The 18216-nt window shown below is 47.2% G+C and overlaps 1 protein-coding gene and 1 long non-coding RNA gene across 15 annotated transcripts in view; one reads left to right on the forward strand and one right to left on the reverse strand.

Annotated features, from left to right (window-relative positions):
- PPP2R2B (protein phosphatase 2 regulatory subunit Bbeta) overlaps positions 1–17785 on the forward strand; it is a 453582-nt gene extending 435797 nt beyond the window's left edge. For all 14 annotated transcript variants that reach the window (XM_032336262.1, XM_032336268.1, XM_032336261.1 and 11 more), the window contains 3 exons: positions 820–989; positions 14642–14733; positions 17472–17785. In XM_032336262.1, coding sequence (XP_032192153.1) covers positions 820–989; positions 14642–14733; positions 17472–17751 — 542 coding nt within the window. In that variant the 3' untranslated portion in view covers positions 17752–17785. The remainder of the gene's footprint in view (positions 1–819; positions 990–14641; positions 14734–17471) is intronic.
- Positions 987–13799, reverse strand: LOC116586391. Its single transcript, XR_004284016.1, has 4 exons — positions 13095–13799; positions 10087–10158; positions 8826–8960; positions 987–2355 (listed from the first exon to the last, which is right to left on the reverse strand). It is a non-coding gene; the product is annotated as an uncharacterized LOC116586391 (long non-coding RNA).
- Positions 17786–18216: the final 431 nt, after the last annotated feature.

Raw genomic sequence — 18216 nt, forward strand, 5'->3', positions numbered from 1 at the left:
CAAAGTAGAAACCCAAGTATTTATCAAGTGTTAAATCAATAAACTACATGTGGTGTATCTATACAGTGGATATGTACCCATATTCTGCCATAAACAGGAGTGAAGGGCTGATACCTACGACAGCATCGGTGAACCATGGCAACGGGGTATCGAGGGAAAGCAGCCAGTCACAGGGAAACTCCATCTCCTGTAATTCCATTTATGGGAAATTAGGCAATTCCATAGAACAAGAAAACAGATTAGTCATTTCCTAGCACTGCAGGAGTAAGGAATGACGACGAACTGCAAACGGGTATGGAATTCTGGGGGGGGGGGGGGGGGGATCAGTTAATGAAATTGTTTGAAATGTAGTCTGTGGTGATGCTTATACAATTATGTGATTATACTGAAAAAAACCAATGAACTCTAAACTACAAATGAGCAGATTTTTATGGTACATAATTTTATATCTCAAAAATCTTATGTATCTTAAAAGCATTTTTTAAGCATCTCAGATGACTCCAGTGTCGATAGGAGCGGTGACATGCAGCGACCAGGGGGATTGTGAAAGAGTTAGGTATGTCAACTTGGAGCTTGGCAAGGCTCTGTGCCCAACCTCTGGATGGTAGGGTACATGTCTTGGGCGAGTCCTTCCATGTAGAAAGAAAATGCAGAAACCAGTGACTGCTCTTTCTGCTTCCAGGTTTTGTACCAGTAACTTGCTTACATCCTGCAGATTCTACTCCAATGAGACTGCTGGCTTTCTGGCTGGCCCAGACGTGGTAGAGTTAGTTGATAAAGATGTACTTATTTTCTCTTGTTTTTGCTTCTGTTCTGCAGTTTTTGAAGAGCCTGAAGATCCAAGCAACAGGTCATTTTTCTCTGAAATTATCTCTTCAATTTCGGATGTGAAGTTCAGCCACAGTGGGAGGTATATCATGACCAGAGACTATCTGACCGTTAAAGTCTGGGATCTCAACATGGAAAACCGCCCCATTGAGACTTACCAGGTACGGACCACTACCTACCCACGGGTACACAAAGCACTTCCTTTGCAGGCCTCCATATCAGCTTCTGGCTGAAAGGCTTACAATGCGCAAGAGTAAGAGACCATACATCATCGTGTCATGTATATTGAATAAAACGGTGCAGTCTGTAAGTGCTGTAGGGTATTAGACAAGGGTACATAAGGAGGGAACTTGAATTCAATTTAATCCGTACCTACTGAGCGTTTAATGTGGGCTGCATAGTGTACATAGAAGCTACACAAGACAGCGATGGTGCTGCTCTCCTAGAGCCGATGGTCTGGTGGAGAAGCCCAGGGATGAATAGGGTCTGAGTAGGTGGTGATGATAGAGATGGTGCTGGTGTTTCGGAACTCAAACCGGATCCCGCCCTAAACAGCCAAACGGCACTCGGAGACCTTGGAGGAGGTTTATTTCACACCAGTGGGCCCAGAAGAGAGTAATCGCTCAAGGTCTGGGCCCCGAGCACAAACAAAGGGGGTCATTTATACATTTGTACTTCCGTATCTGTGCCACTCTTGGGGCAGCAGTCGGTGGGGCTAGGGGGGGAACCTGGAATGGCCCTGGGGTTGGGACTGGGATTCCCCTGGATTGGTCAGCTGCCTCAGAACACAGATTTTCCTTTTCATTCCCCCCTTTGATGCCCCTTTAAACACCTGGTTTAGAGGGCATCGTCTATATTATCTACAGGGCAGTAGTGAGTAAGGAGCATCTGGAATCTGAGCCCGGCAATTGGTGCAGTGGTAAACCTGGTGATGGCATTAAAAATACAAGGACTAAATGCTACTGTGAGGAGCATAAAGAGGAGGCCAATGAGGAGGGGAGAACCAAGGGAACCGTTTGCCGGTTACGGTAACGCGAGAGTTTGCCCCCTGCCCCTCGCTGGGTCGGGCAAGCTGAAGGCAGTGAGGGGAGCCGAAGACCAGGACTGACTGGGATCAGGAAAACCATAGTGCAGAGGTGTCAGAGGTGACAGCAGAGGGTGTATGAAAGTGGGGTCCACAACCTTAGAGGGCACCATCGTGGCTAGCCCCACAGCAGATAAAACCTGTGGACAAGTAAGGGCGGTAAAATACTTGAGTCATTCCGTAAGCCACAACAATGGCAAGTCTCTGGGGAAAGTCCAGTCAGAAGGGTAGGGGTCCGACCCCTAGGATGAGGGTATCGTGCTGGTGAGAACTAGGGGTCATGGCAAGCAGGTGTCCGTCCATCGGTAGGGTCTTGTCGGAGGCGAAGCCAGAGTGCATCTGCAGGGTTTGGCAGATGCATTTCCCACTGGTATGGCTCTTCATCCGAGAGAGGGGCTTTTGTCACTCTGGAGTGGTGGACCCATGGTGTGACACCAGAGACTCTAAGGACAGTAGGGAAAGTTAGAATAACAGAGTGAGGCCCTATCCACTGTGGCTTGAGGGGGTCCCTTTTTCAATCTTTGATCCAGACTGAGTCTCCTGCCTGGAAGGAGCGCACCTGGGACCCACCTGGGGCCCTCTCAATGGTATACCTTTGTCATTTACTTAGGGTGGCCCCCAGGGCCTGAAATTGTCTTTTTATTTTTTTATCCCCAATCTGATGTAAGTTTCCCCAGGCACAGGGGAGGCCGTCCATACAGTAATTTGAAAGGGGAATGACCTAGTGTCCCAGGCGTGCAGCGGGCACGGAGGGCCAGGGGCAGCAGATCCGGCCCCGGGAGGCTAGTCTCCTGACAAAACTTGGCTGAAGTTCCCTTGAAGGTGGGATTCATTCACTTTACTTCCCCTGAGCTTTGGGGCCAGTAGGCGGTATAGAGCCTCCAGGAGATGTTGAGAGACATGGTCAAGACCTGCACAGTACGGGCTCACTGTTACTATGGATTGTTAACGGCAGGCCGAACTGGGGCATGATCTCCCACAAGAGAACTTTGGTTACTTCCTGGCTTTGCTCAGTCCTGGTCGGGAAGACCTTGACCCATTTAGAGAATATCACTAGGAGACATCTGAACCCCCCTGCTCGGCTGCATGGTTATGAAGTCTATTTCTAGATCTTTGAGAGGGGTTACTCCCCTCCTCTGGATACCTGGCGGGGGCCGCGGTGCAGGCCGAGCACTATATATAGCTCTATATAGGTTGTGCATCGCTCACTGGTTGCTCGGCCCAGGGTTGGCAGCTAGCTGATGCAGCCATGCTTCTGGAGGAGGGCCTCTAATGCAGTTTTTCCCAGGTGGGTGAGTGGGTGGTCTTTTTTGACTAGATGCCCTCCTATTGCTGTTCGGATGAGGACGTATAATTCTGGCATTACCCACCATCCCTTTTTAGTCAGGGTGGCTCCCTTAGCCATGGCCCTTTTTTTTCTTTTTAGTGTAACTGCGCAGAAAGACTTCTTCTGGGAGTGTCAGGACCATGGTGAGGGAAGGGGCTCTGTCCATGTCCTCACTGGCTGCGGTCTTGGCAGCCTCATCTGCCAGATGATTTGCCCATGCTATGGGGTCGTCTCCTTTCTGGTGTCCCTTACAGTGCAGGATTGCTACTTCCTTTGGAAGACCACTGGGTGCAGGGAGATGGCTACCTTGTTGATGGCCCGCAAGTCTTGGACTGGTCGATATCCCCCTCCTGGCTTCTTAACTGGCGGGAATGGGGTGTTCCAGGCCAACTGGCACTCAATTAGAATACCTGCTTCTTTAAGTATGCCCAAATGTTCAAGAATGCCAATCTTCACTTTTTGTTGGAGAGGGCTTTGCCTTTGCCTCTGGAGTTGGGCTCCTGGGATCAGTTCAACAGGGATAGGGGCCCAGTTCTGGGCTAGTCCAGGAGGGCTGTCTTTAGCCCATACTGAAGGTGAGCCTCAACTCCGGCGGGCCATTTGGCTGGGCCTGGGCACTGAATAGCCTCTATTTTTTTCCTTGGTGTGGTAATTGCTGGCACCAGAGTCCCTATCTCCTTTTGCCCTCTGTTTAATTGGAGGCTGTTGTGCCCAATGGCCTCCAAGTTAATCTGAGCCCCAAGCTTAGAGAGTATATCTCGGCCCAGAAGGGGGATGGGGCAATCAGGTAACTAATGGAATTCATGTCAGACCTTATAGCCCCCGAGTTTACACTGACAAACCTGGCAAGAGGGCTGTTGTATTGTCCATGTCCTGGTAGCCCCAAGGATGGTTGCGGTCTCTTGCTGAAAGGCAGGAGGTGACAACAGAGTGCTCAGTCCCAGTATAACCATAAAAGTCACTGGTTGGCCTCTTATTTGACCATGGGCTCAAGGGGGCTAAGAAGAAGACAGCCTGGTCCCCCTTAGTCTATTTCAGCAAGGCCTATAAGGTCCCTTTTTGGGGTTTTTTCCTTGTAGCAGCTAAGCTTTGGGGCCCTTCCCTGGTTGGGACATTTAGGTTTTTTTAATGACCCTTTCCTCCACAGTAGGCACATTGATCACCGGCCAGGAGGGTCTGGGTTCCCCCCTTTTGGTGGTTGGGGCCTCTCTGCCTCATAGACCTGCCAGCAGGGCCACTCTGAGAACCCTTTCCCAGAATGAACAAGTGGGCTTCATAATACAGCATGGAACGGCTGGGCTGGACTATCCCGTCTTTATCGTGCCTCTCAGGTTCTCCCTTCCCTCGTACCAGCATTTGGAGGATGTTTGGCCCGGTCTGAGGTGCAGCCTGGCTACTGGTCCTGGAGCAAGTGGATCCTCTGGGCCTGGGGCACTAAGGAGACTGATGGTGGAATGTTTGGAACTGGAGGGGGCCATGTGTAGATGGCCTTGGCGGGTGCCTATGGAGGAGCATGATCGGCTTATCCTTGGGATCTCCAGTGAGATCTGTGGAGGCTGGGACTTCTGTTGGTCTTTGTGGGCCACCTGGATGAGGCAGTTAAGATCCTGGCATGTCCCTGCCTGTTGCAAGCAAATCGCACCCAGTAGGGAGGGTCTGGGCAATTCCTAGTCAGTACGGAAACCGGTCGGGGCATCCTGGCTCCCCTGTTACAACTCATCACACCTGATGAACTGTTGGGACATCCAGTGTCCCTGCTGAAGGCCATGTGACATTAAAGGTGGGCCATTCTAACTGGCATAGAGTTCTCAATTTGCCTGGATGCATCTTAACTCCATCACCTTCTGAAAAGCCCTTTTTAAGATTTTTGACCATGGTCTCAAGAACTGTAGTTTTACTCTGCCTTAATCCCACAGTGATGTGCCTGGGTGTGGTGGCACAGAGACAGACAGAGGGTGGGGGCCCCTCCAGAGGAGAGACCAGTCAGATGCCAGCCTGTCCGCCCTCCCGGAGGAGACTAGGATGCCTCTTAGCCATAGTGAGTCCGTGTAAACCCCAGACTGGCGCCCCGAAGGGCTCGCTAGAGACCCAGAGGTCACCACGGAAACAGGTTGGGGCCCACTTAGACTCGGTAATCCCAAGACTGTGGAGCCACAGAATCCATCTGTCTGACAAGCCAGGTCAAACTGCACATTCACTCACACATTCATGCCGAAGTTATTACAGTTCCTCCTGCCGCGGGAGGCCCTACCAGTGGAATTCCTTTTGGAAATTACTTACTAATCCCCCTTTCAGGGTCTTCTCACCTGAGAGACTTCCTTCCCTAGGAAGTCCTACCTGTGAGACCTCTAGATCTCTGGGAGGTGATCAAGGTCCTGCTTCCACCCTGATGGGTGGGTCTGACTGGTCCTGGGGTCCTAGGCCTTACAGGAATCCAACATCAGAACTAGGTCCTCACCTTCCCAGTCTCTTCTGAGTCCAGCGGGAACAGCAGAGTGGGGCCAGTCCGAGGCAACCAGGTAGGAGACTGCCAAAGATTAGGCATTTGCCTTCTCCATTCTGACCCCTCATTCCGTCACTGCCCTGTCTTAGCCCCCAAACGGGTGGCAAGAACGAGCCAGCGCAGTTGGGTTTCCTGGTCAGGGAACCAAATTTACGGAATGCAGACTGCTTCCTGGCCAAAAAAAAAAAAAACAAAAACAGTAGCACTCAATGACCTTGGAGGATCGGAGGCTTATTTCACACCAGTAGGCCCAGAAGAGAGTAATCGCTCACGGTCTGGGTCCCAAGCACAAACAAAGGGGGTCATTTATACACGTGTACTTCTGTATCTGTGCCACTCTTGCGGCTGCAGCTGGTGGGACAAGGGGGTATCCTGGAATGGCCCTGGGGTTGGGACTGGGATTCCCCTGCTGGATCAGTCCACAGATTTTCCAGGGCGCCTGGGTGGCTCAGTGGGTTAAGCCGCTGCCTTCGGCTCAGGTCATGATCTCAGGGTCCTGGGATCGAGTCCCACATCGGGTTCTCTGCTCAGCAGGGAGCCTGCTTCCCTCTCTCTCTCTCTGCCTGCCTCTCTGTCTACTTGTGATCTCTCTCTGTCAAATAAATAAATAAAATAAAATTTAAAGAAAAAAAGAACACAGATTTTCCTTATCACTGGGTGCTTGAGGGCACAGGCAAGGAGGGTCAGCCTGGTGAGAAGAGACCCAAAGGCTGCACCGTGACTGCCAGGAACTAGCCAGAACAATAGTATGTTCACAGATGCTATGTTCAGAAAGGAGCCCTTTGTATATTAAATATAGAACATGGGCAGAAAGAAGAGTCTGGAATTGTAGGCCCTGGTAAAGAAGATTCAGTTATTTTGTCTTCAGCCTGAGTGCAAGAGAAAACCATTAGAAGGTTTTTACATTGGAAATGACAGGAGGAGATGATGGCGATTGGCACAGAAATGGTGGCATGCAGATAGAGAGGTAGGAGGAAAGTCTGTGAGGCACACTTGCTAATTCAGTGTGGAGGGAAGAAGAGGCAAGAAGACGATACAGGTTGTTGGCTTAAGCATTGGCAAAACGGCTGGTAGATTTATGGACAAAGGGAACAAAGGAGAAGGCAGTGTTTAGAATAGAAAGGCTTTTTTTTTTAGAAGATGAAGACCAGACTTTGAGGCAGAAAGGATTTGAAGAAACTCATTTCAGTAAGAGCACAATAGAAGCAAAGATCAAGAGGCAGGGGTAAACTAATCTTTTTTATTTTTTTTAAAGATTTTATTTATTTATTTGTCAGAGATCACAAGTAGACAGAGAGGCAGGCAGAGAGAGAGAGAGAGAGAGAGGAGGAAGCAGGCTCCCTGCAGAGCAGAGAGCCGGATGCAGGACTCGATCCCAGGACCCTGAGATCATGACCTGAGCCGAAGGCAGCGGCTTTAACCCACTGAGCCACCCAGGCACCCTAAACTAGTCTTTTTTAAAGATATTTTGGGCTAGATTAAAAGAGGTGTGAAAATTTTAGATAGAGGGATTTAAGTTACATATTTTTTTCTTGAGCTATAATTCAGATACCACAATATTCACCCTTTCAAAGTCTACATTAGTATATTCACAAGACTGTGGAAACCTCATCCCCCTCCAATTCCAGAATATTTTCATCACTGACTAACATCCTGGTTGGGCTGGGGAGGAGAGACTATAGAGGGAGTGGGAGGAGTAGAACAGTTAGCAAGTGATTGCAACCTTCTAGCTAGGGCTGAGAGTAGAACAGGATTGGACAACAAATTGGACGTGTGGTGTAAGAGCAAAAGAAGCACCAGGAATCATTCCTACACTTTATGTAGATGAGGGAATCGAGATTTAGTTTGGGACATGTAGAGCCAAGTCAACACCCAGAAATTCCAAATAGATCAGTTTGGGTATACATTAGCTTAGAGAAAAGCAGCAGTCAGGACCGTGCCCTAGGAGCCCAGTGTTTACAGGTTGGGAAGAGGAAAGGTGAGAGTAAGGTTCTGGGAGCCAAGTAAAGAGATGATTTCAAGGAGAAGGAATCACCAACTACCAAATGCTGCTGAATCAAGAAGGAAAGGACTGAAAATGGCCATTGGATTTAGCAATGAGATAGGTGTAGGTGAATGGTATTAATGAAGGCCTGATTGGAGTGGGATTTGAGAGAGACTATAAATAGAAGGACTACAGGCAGTCCTTCCAAGAGATTTTAGTCTAAAGGGCAACGGTAGAATGGGATATAGACATAAGGAAGTTATCACAGCATCTTTGATGCTGAGGAGAATAAGCCACGACTCCTTGAGGGAACAAGAGGGAACAGAGTCCATTGCAGAAGGCTATAGGTGGGAAGATGGGCAATTCATCCATCAAAGGAAGGAGAGAAGAGTAAATAGCGACGGATGCATTGCGATGGTAGCCATAGATGGTTTCTTCTTGTTGCTTCTGTTTTCTCATAAAATAAGAACAAGATCATTAGCTGAGTGAGAAGGAAAACTATAAAATACTCATCCATGAGAGAGGCAGAGTTGCTCAGGGATCCAGTTGAGTAAAACGGAAGGAGAGAGATGGACCACTGAAACGCAGATGCATGAGAAAAGAAATAATGGGTGAAGGAAAGTAGACCAAAAAGTGGATCGGAAGAATTGATAGACTCCAGATGGTAAAGGGAGTGAACTAAAAAAGGAGGTAGTAATAGAGCAGGACTTGTTCAACAGGTATAATTAGGATCGTGACAAGTCACATCATGTGGTCAAGGAAGCAAAGGATAAAACACATTGAAAATGATGAGACCAAGCAACTGAGAGACCAGAGTAATGATCCAGGAAGAATAATGGCAGGAGATCTGGGTGCTAGAATTGCTTCAAGGAATGTGACAGAGGGACTCAGAACTGTTGCTGACTGTAACAAGGTAGCAGAGAGTTTGGTTGGTGACATGGCTTCAAAGGACTGAGGGCTTTAGAACAGGAATCATTGTCTGGAGCAGCAAGGAGCCCACTTACCCCACTTTGACACAAGAGTGGCCACAGGACAAGCCAATCCAGATCCTGCCAGACTTCAGGGTCCCACTTCACAGCAACTGCCTCAAAGCTCTTACCCTCACGTTCAGTCCAGGGTGAAGACAGCTCGAGTGTCCTCTTCCAGCTGGACACACCTCTTGTGTTACAGAGGACAATGACAACTAGAACCGGAGTGTGGGTGGTATGGACAGAGTTGTGGCCTGCTGGTGAGCCTGGATGACAGAAAACTGGATTTAGTCTCTTCAGTGGCAGGAGCAATTAGTACTTTCATTTTAGAGAAAGGCTTTAAGAGTAAGCTCACTGTAACATGGAATAATCAGCATTTTAAGAGCGTGACTCTCAAAGCAAGTTCAGCTGGCAGTAGATGTGGAAATGCTCTGTCAAACACTTTGAGACAGGTCTCATAATGCACATACTGAAATGAAATATTACAGAAGTGTAACTTTAGATAGCATATTTCAAAGCAACTTAGTCAAATTTATATACTGTACCTAGATTGGTAACATACTATGTAAAAGATGGCAAATAAACTGTGACTGAATTTCTAGAACATTGTTGAAAAAGATGGTGAAGCCTGGCCCCTTGGGAAATAATCCATCACCAGTTACTAATGCTTTCTCTGGGGAGGGGACGTAGTAATGTGCCTGCTCTGTATTTTCATATACATGTCCACTGGTCTCCAGCATCTTTCCAGGAAGGAGAAATTGTAGACTTAAGTATCATTAGTTCTTTTCTGTAGACGTCAGTATCATCAGCTCTTTTCAAGCTCTCCTATAAAACTAGGGTTGGCAAACGGTGGCTGGTAGGCCAAATCCAGTCTCCATGTGTTTTAGTAAAAAGTTTTGCTGAAACACAGCCACGCCTGATCGTGGGTACATGGTTGGTTTCACACTACGAGGGCAGAGTTCAACAGGTGTGACAGAGATGATATAACCCAAGAGCTTAAAATACCCGCTATGTGACTCTTTACAAAAGAAGTTTGTTGACCCCTGAAATCTCAGAACCACCCAGCAGAGTTCCCACTTGCTGCGCCTCATGAACAGTCCCATTATCTACAACACAAGGCCTCCACGAGCTCATGATCTGAGAACCTCTATGTTGGGAGGCTCAGTTTAGTGTCTAGAAGGCCATACACCATAGGAACGTGGGCAACAAATATTTGGAACATGAAGAAAAAAGCATCAAATTGGGTGAGTTTTAAGTTTTCTCTTGCTCTGTGTTCTAGATGTTTCTAATCAATGTATCTTACCTTATCCTTTTCTCTGATAGAGAGAGGTCCATCTTGTTTCCCTAAGGTTTTATTTTTTCTTTGAGCCACAGAATGTAAACATAACATACCTTCATGGTCGATGTTCTTTTTCTTTAGATGACATCAAGTCAAGGCAATAGGAGCTTCCCAAAATTTAGCTACTGGGGAGGAGAAAATACTGGTTTAGACCGAATTTTCCTTTAGATCCCTCCTGACTTTGTCTTTCAAGAATTATTTGTAGAGTTTTTGGCAATGTGGTTCCTAATAATGGACCCACACTTCCAAAGCACACATGTTTTGATGCTTATTATTCACCTGTGATGTTTCTATAAGACAGAAGGCCAAAGGCAAAAGTTTGTATATCAAGAAAAATTTGTGAAGAACATAGACTGAGCCAAAAAAACAAATTTTAGTGATTATAGTGAGATAAATTAATGACTCTCCATTTCTTGTAATTTTACCATTCCTTGACCCTTGTAAGATTCTAAGGAGTTCTGCATCCTAGAAACCTGCTTAACCATTTGTTTTCAAAACTAACTTCTCCCTTCTCAAAATATACACGTGCCTTGCCTAAAAAGTGCTCCATATCAGATCAGTGGAATGAGTAGAGGGGGAGAAGGCTGAAAATAAGGAGCTATTTGGCTCATTTCTTTTTCTCCAAAAAGTAGGAGAGCTGGAATACAGACATGTCTCATTTTATTACACTTCCAAATGCTGCCTTTTTTATACATATATTCAAATTGAAGTGGACGGCAGCACTGTGTTGAGTAAATCTACCAGCACTGTTTTTCCAGCATCATTTGCTCATTTCAAATCTGTGTCACCGTTACCATTTTCAAGCTCTAGTAGTAGTAGTAGTAGTACATGCTATGACAATTCTGTGATGAGTGATCTCTGACATTACTACTTTACCTGTGTTGGGGTGCCACACACAGTGCCCATATGAGATGGTGAGTTCCAATAATTTATGTCGTGTGGGTTTTGCCCGCTCCACCAACCTGTCCTTCCCCCACCCCTCTCTCCTTCTCTGGCCTCCACATTCCCTGGACACAACAATATAGAATTAGGCCAGTTGATAACCCACCCCTGGTTTCCAAGGGCTCATGTGAAATCAGCGCTCACTTGAAATCAAAAGCTAGAAGTGAGGAAGCATAGTGAGGAAGCCACATAAAAAGCAAAGTCGGCTGAAAACTGGGCCTCTTGTGCCCATCTGCCCAGTTGTGACCGTAAAGGAGGAGTTCCTGAAGGGAATTGAAAGTGCTACCCTAGTGAACAAATGAATGATAAGAAATTGAAACAGCCTTAGAAGAAAGTCTGAGTGGCTCAGAGAGGAGATCCAACCAGCCCCAGCATCCCCTTAAGCCAAAGCACAATCCAGAGCAAGGCCCTAACCCTCTTCCATTCCCTGAAGGCAGAGGTGAAGAGGCTGCAGAAGAAAATGTAAAGCTCGGGAGAGGTTCCATTTATAAAACACTCATAAGGTTCAAGGAAAGAAGCCATCTCCAAAACCTGAAAGCATAAGATTAGCAGCAAGGGCTGATCTAGAAGCTCCAGCAAGTTCTCCAGAAGACCTAGCTGAGACAGTTCATGAAGGGGACTACACCACGCAATAGATTTTCAGTGTGGACAAAACAGCCTTCAGTTGGAAAAAGACGCCATCAAGGAGTGCATAGCTAGAAAGAAGTCAGCACCTGGCTTTGAAGCATCAACGAACAGGCTGACTTTCCTGTTAGGAGCCAACACAGGTGGTGACTAAGTTGAAACCAAAGCTCATTTACCATGCTGAGAATCCTAGGGCTCTTGAGAAACATGCAAAATCAACTCTGCTTGTGCTCTATAAATGGAACAACAAAGCCTGGATGACTGCACTCTGTTTACAACATGGCTTACTGAGTGTTTAAGACCAACTGCTCAGAAAAAAAAAAAGAAAAGAAAGATTCAAAGTACTCCTGCTCGCTGATGATAGACCTGGTCACCCAAGAGCTTTGAGGTTCATGTACAAGATTTATGTTGTTTGCATGTCTGCTAACATAACATCCATTCTCCAGCCCATGGATCAAGAAGTCATTTCGCTTTCAAGTCTTATTATAGAAGAACTACATTTCATAAGGCTGGAGTTGCCCTAGTGATTCCTCTGATGGGTTTAGGCAAAGTAAATGCAAAGCCTTCTGGAAAAGATTTGTTGTTCTGGGGAATTCACGGGAAGAAGTTAAACTATCAACATGCGCAGGAGTTTGGAAGCAGTTGATTCCCATCCTCGTGGATGAGTTGGGGAGGCTCCAGACTTTAATGAAGGAAATCACTGCAGCTGTGGTGGAAATAGCACGTGGAGCCTACGGATGGGACTGAGCTTGAGAAGAGGAGGAGCTGCTACTTACTGATGGGCAGATCAAGTGGATTCCTGAGCTGGAATCTACTGGTGAAGATGCTGTAGAGATGGTTGAAATGTCAGAAAAGGCTTTAGAATATCACATAAACTTAGCTGATGAAACAGGGGCAGGGGTTGAGAAAAATTGGCTCCAATTTTGAAAGAAGTTCTGCTCTGTGTAAATGCTATTAAACAACATCGCATGCTACAGAAGAATCCTGTGAAAGACAGAGGCCATGGATGTGGCACACTTGGACTTATTTGAAGAAATTGCCATCCCCATGCCCAGCTTCACCAGCCACCCCTGTGGTCAGTCAGGACAACACTGAGGCATGACCTTCTACTACAAGAGGACAACTCACCTGAAATCTCAGATGATTAGCATTTGTTTTCAGCAATTAAGTATTTTTTAATTAAGGTATATACACTGGTTTTTTTAGATAATGCAGTTTATTGTACATTTAATATAGTGTAAACCTAACTTCTACTCACTTTGTTACGATATTCACTTTATTATCGGTCTAGAACCCACAGTATCTTCAAGATGTGCCTAGACTAAAAAAACACACTTGGCTTGAAATGCCCACTGGATTAATTCCCTGCTTGGCATACTGCCCTTCAGAAGCCACAGGTCTCTATTTCCTCTGTCACAACCCAGAAACAAGTCAATGAGACATCAAGGAAAGACAAAAAAGATCGGGGGACCCAGAGGCTCATCTTGTCCCCCACCTGTTTTATAAGTAAGTGCTGCTGGGGCGCAGCCTCACTCATCTGCTTATACATGACCTGTGGCTACTTCTGCATCACCAGGGCTGAGCTGAGAGGTCGCCACAGAAGTCTATGGCCCACAAAGCATAAGTATTCACTTTCTGGCCCTTGACAGAACAGGTCTGCCGAACGATGGTCAAGATCAAGAATCAGCCCTTTTTTTCCCACAGACTCTCTTCTGCTCCTTTGCTCAAAGACTCTTAGTAATCACGAGAGATCCGCAGCTGTGCAGACAGAAATGGCCTCCCTCCTGTGCCGCTTGTCATATACCCGAAAGGTAGCAGGAGAGGAAGGGAATGACAAGGAGTTAATTTACAGCCAAGATCTCAAGTGCACGACATAAACCTCACCCTTGCGTCCGCTCCCCCATCTCACAATGCCAGAAGCACCACCACAGATGGATTCTCCTTTCACCAAAGCAATGAGGCAGCTACCCTGACAAGACCCAGGACTATTTGGGAACAGTCATTTGCAGAGTTAGAAATAGTTGCACTGTCCAAATGACTCAGAGCACTTTTCAATCCCCAAACCATCTCAGGGACCACAGGGTGAATGACCCAACCGAGCTGACCTGTCTCATGTAAAATTCCCATCCAAGAACTTCGTGGGGTCGAAGGTGTCTTCCAGCCATGCCGCCTTGATTCCCCAGCATCCCTGCCCTTCCTCGTTCCCATCTGCGAGCTTTGCTGCTTATTTCACTGAAAAACAGAAGAGAACTGCGCATACTCCAGGACTGCAGTCCTTACATCAGAGTCTCTCAACAGCTCACCTTGCACACACTTTTCCAAGTGATGTACCCAAAAATGAACAGGGCAAGTCCATCCTTGCGCTGGCTCAAGACAAAGATCCAGGAGCCATCTTGACCCCTGTTCTTCTCTCCATGTGCCACAGTTGCACCATCCACAAATCCTCTCCATGGTCCCTGCAAACATGCCGAGAAGCTGACCACTTCCTCCCACAGCTCTCGCCCTGCTCCGTGCCGTCATCTGCCCCCAGGCTCTCCCTGGCCTGCCTGCCTCTGTTGCCTCCCATTTTCATGGCACAGCTCCATGTTCCTTTCTGGGACATCACCTCCCGAGGCCCACGTGAACACTCATCTGCCCCTACGCTAGGATGAAAGCAGGCCAGCGGTATTTTGCTCGCTGCCTATCCCAAGCACAGAGCACGCGGGCCATAAACATTGGTTGAATCGAAGACCAAATGAATGGCGTCCTCTGAGGCATATTTGCTAATGAAAGTGGAACTCCACCCCCCACTGGCCCCCTCTGCAGGCCACAGGCCACCTAAGCAAACTTGCTTAATCCACACTCGCCCGCGTTAGCAGTTTACCAACCCAGCGTGACAATCCCAGGTTGCAGAGGGGCCCAGCCTGGATTCAGACCCAGGCTGTCTGATTCCAGGCACATGTATACTGGAAGAACTAACAGCTCACATCCCCAGAGGACATCTTCACAGAAATGAGCGTTTCTAAAATAGTAACTGACACTGTTGATGTATTTCCCCAACAGGTTCATGACTACCTCCGCAGCAAGCTGTGCTCCCTCTACGAAAATGACTGCATTTTTGATAAATTTGAGTGTGTGTGGAATGGGTCAGACAGGTAAGAGAAGCTCTGTGGCTGGGGAACCTTCCAGAGGTTGGTCCTGGGCAATTTATCCCAAGCAGGGCGTGGCCAAGAGGGGTAGGAATCAGGCCCCAGGGCCTGGCAGGAATCCACTCTGTGGGTCCCTGGGTTTCCCTTGAGGTCAGACCTGGATATAAGGGAGGGATGCAGTGAGACCCCCAAATCCTCTTTCAGGACTGACACAGGTGACCATGGGACATGAACAAGAAAATCCCATCTCTTACACACCAGACGCCCCCAGAGCTAGGTCAACATGGCCGAAATGAAGAACACTAATAATGCACCAGCAAATTCCAGCGTCAACAGTTCTAATTATTGCAAAGTATGCTTTCTAGATGGAAAATTATCCCTAGATGCTTCTAGTGTAGACCTGGCCAAAGGCCCCGGTGGTTCATTAGCTGAATTCTAGTTGGCCTCATTTATCATAGTCCCTCAAAGTGATTTATTATTGTTTTAAGGCCTTTTATTTCAACAATACTTCATATTACCTTCTAATAGTTCATTTTTAGTTTGACAAATACAGATGATTCCCCACCTTCCAGAACGAGATACAGGCTACCAGGGGCTGATTTAGTGTTTTGAGGAACACGGCCTCAACCATAGTGCTTGCAAGCATTACCTTCTGTCGGGACAAGGTATATAGGGACTGGAGCGTTTAGTAAAAACAAGTGGTTTCTGGCCATTCCCTGGCTTCCTTTGCCAATGAACCAAAATGTGCCTTCCTTTTAGCAGACCGGAAAAGAATCCACACATCACAGAGGACCCAAGTCACAGCACCCCATTGCTTTAGGGCAGAGGGAAGAGACAGCAGAGCAGCTGTGATGTATGAACCGAGGCGCCCAAGGGGAAAAGTAGCTGGTCCCGACCCTGTGTTTTTAATTTTTATTTGTAGTTTATATAAATACATTAATTCACATATAATTTCTTTGCTTTTTCATTATTAATAAATTCTGTTATTGTCCTAATAACTTATCTTAACCTCGACTCACAAAGTACGTATCAGTCACCTTCGCACACATCCTACTACAGCATCCTGACCACAGGATGACAAGATTGTCACCATCCCCATTTTATAGCTGAGTAAACTGAGGCTCAGTGAGGTAGTGACCTGCCCCAGCTCCTGGACTAGTAAGTAGTAGGACAAGAGTAGGAAGTTTTGAGTCTGAATCCTAAGATTGACATTCTTTTCATAATTTTACTATTTCTTTCCATAACCAAGAAAATTCTTGGTTCAGGTAAGGTTGAGAGGTGAGAGGTTTGGGGTTTTTTGTGTTTTGTTGTTGTTGTTGTTGTTGTTGTTTTGTTTTGTTTTTTTCCAAACCAACCAACAAAAACCAAAAAGCAAGGGCTTTCTCTGTTTAAACCAAGTTGGGCCATGATAGAGGAAGGCCTTGTCCATTCATGGGGAGCAGTGAGGCCACTGGCGGAGTGCTGGGCCCTGGGGTCGGGCACATAGGGGTGGGAGGCCCGACCTGGCCATTTCATCCCAGTGTGACCCTGTGCAAGTTAGTCCCTTTTCCTCAGGTGTAAATCCCATCTAGATTATGTAAGTCCGAGCAAGATAGGGGTGGGGGTGGGGGGTGTCCAGCCCTCGGTACCCTGCCTGATAAGATAGCAACAGCTTCTTCCACTACCAGGACAAACACATTCACCACGTCCATATCCTGGGCCAGAGTTAACACAAGCCAGCCCCTGACTGGCTTGCCTGGCACAGCTGACCGAGCACCCAGAAACACATACCCCGGGCTATGGCCCTGGGCTCTCAGTTTTCCTTGCACTCCCACCACCTGAACACAGAGGAGGCGCTGTCCTCCTAACCCTAACCAGCCGGCCGGGGCTTCACCCACCAACGAGGCCAGCAGCAGCCACCCTGGCTGTTACAGAGACAGAATGACCTTTCCCTCCACCCCCGACCCCAGGCTGGCCCTGCATGCAAACTGTCACCGGTAAAGAGTCAGTCCCCTGCTTCTGGAAGGCTTTGGCAGTCACTGCCCTCAGTCAATCATAAATCCGCCTGAGGGTGGAGAACTCTTATAAAAATGTGGACGCCATCTGTCAACCCACTAGCAAGCCTTTCGCTCCCCAGTTCTTCTAAAATTTGAATTTGTTTATGTCTTCCTGAGGGAGAGCACGATGACATCCATTTTTTAGCGAAGTTTGCTGGCAAGGCTAAATTGAGAGCTGGTTCTTAGCAGGGGGAGGACACGCGAGGCTTAGTGTGCTGTTCTACCGGCCTTTCTCCCACTGTGCGGGCAGCAGAAAGCCTTAGCTGCCCGGCAGCACAGCCCCACTCCCACAACCACACTTCCCGTGTGCATAACTGATGTTTTCAGAAGGCCTCCTCCTGTCTTGACCTCTCTCCAGCCTTGCCATCTTAAGGGAGATAGAGCTGAGATCATTAAAACCACGGGACTCACGGAGCCAAAGAACCAAAAGGGGACCCATCCCGAGTAGTAAGTTACAAGGAGGGTTATCATGAGCCTTCTCTTCCAAACCAGCCCAAGAGCTTGTTGCTTTCAGGGATTCAAAACCAAGACCACAGATAGTCACACTGGCCAGGCTGTTTGGGATCTTGGGTTTAGGTTTTTAGTAAGACAATGGTGCCAGACGCTGGCCACAAAGTGGTGTCATTGGCTCCAGAAAGACAGCGGGGCTATGCTCCTGCCTTTCTCCAGAGCCTTCAGTGATTCCCTGTTTCCTCTCTTACCGTGCAGCGTCATCATGACAGGCTCCTACAACAACTTCTTCAGGATGTTCGACAGAAACACCAAGCGTGACGTCACCCTGGAGGCCTCGAGGGAAAACAGCAAACCCCGGGCTATCCTAAAACCACGGAAAGTGTGCGTAGGGGGCAAGCGGAGAAAAGACGAGATCAGTGTCGACAGTCTGGACTTTAGCAAAAAGATCTTGCATACGGCTTGGCACCCTTCAGAAAATATCATAGCAGTGGCGGCTACAAATAACCTATATATATTCCAGGACAAGGTTAACTAGGAGGACAAGTTATTACTTAATAATCTCACATACTGAATACTAGTCAGACATGTTTTTAAATGTTTCTTTGGGTCTTCATTTGATGCATTGACATTAATCTCCCTATGCAGAAAACAATTGGGATAGAATTAAAAGGAGTCCAACTTTCCCAGATCCCCAGGTCTAAGAAACTTCTGTCAAACCCAATAGGTTCTGAGACACTTCTGGTTAGAATTGAGAGCTGCCAGCTAACACTAATTCTCCATAGTTGACTTGAATTTCTGATGCTTTTCTTGCCCAGTTTTCTCTGGTGGGTCCAGTGTTTTGTTTCTAGGTGTCTGCTGAGATAAAATGAGGTTGTCTGTAGTATTTAAAGAGAAAAGAGATGTTTTTTTTTTTAATTAAGCAATTCCATTTGATTGAAAAAAATCAACAAAAAAATAAACACCGTTTACTCTTAGAGAATTTCTACTTTTTTGTGTGAAA

The sequence above is a fragment of the Mustela erminea genome, chromosome 3, assembly GCF_009829155.1.
Source record: "Mustela erminea isolate mMusErm1 chromosome 3, mMusErm1.Pri, whole genome shotgun sequence".
Lineage (NCBI taxonomy): Eukaryota > Metazoa > Chordata > Mammalia > Carnivora > Mustelidae > Mustela > Mustela erminea.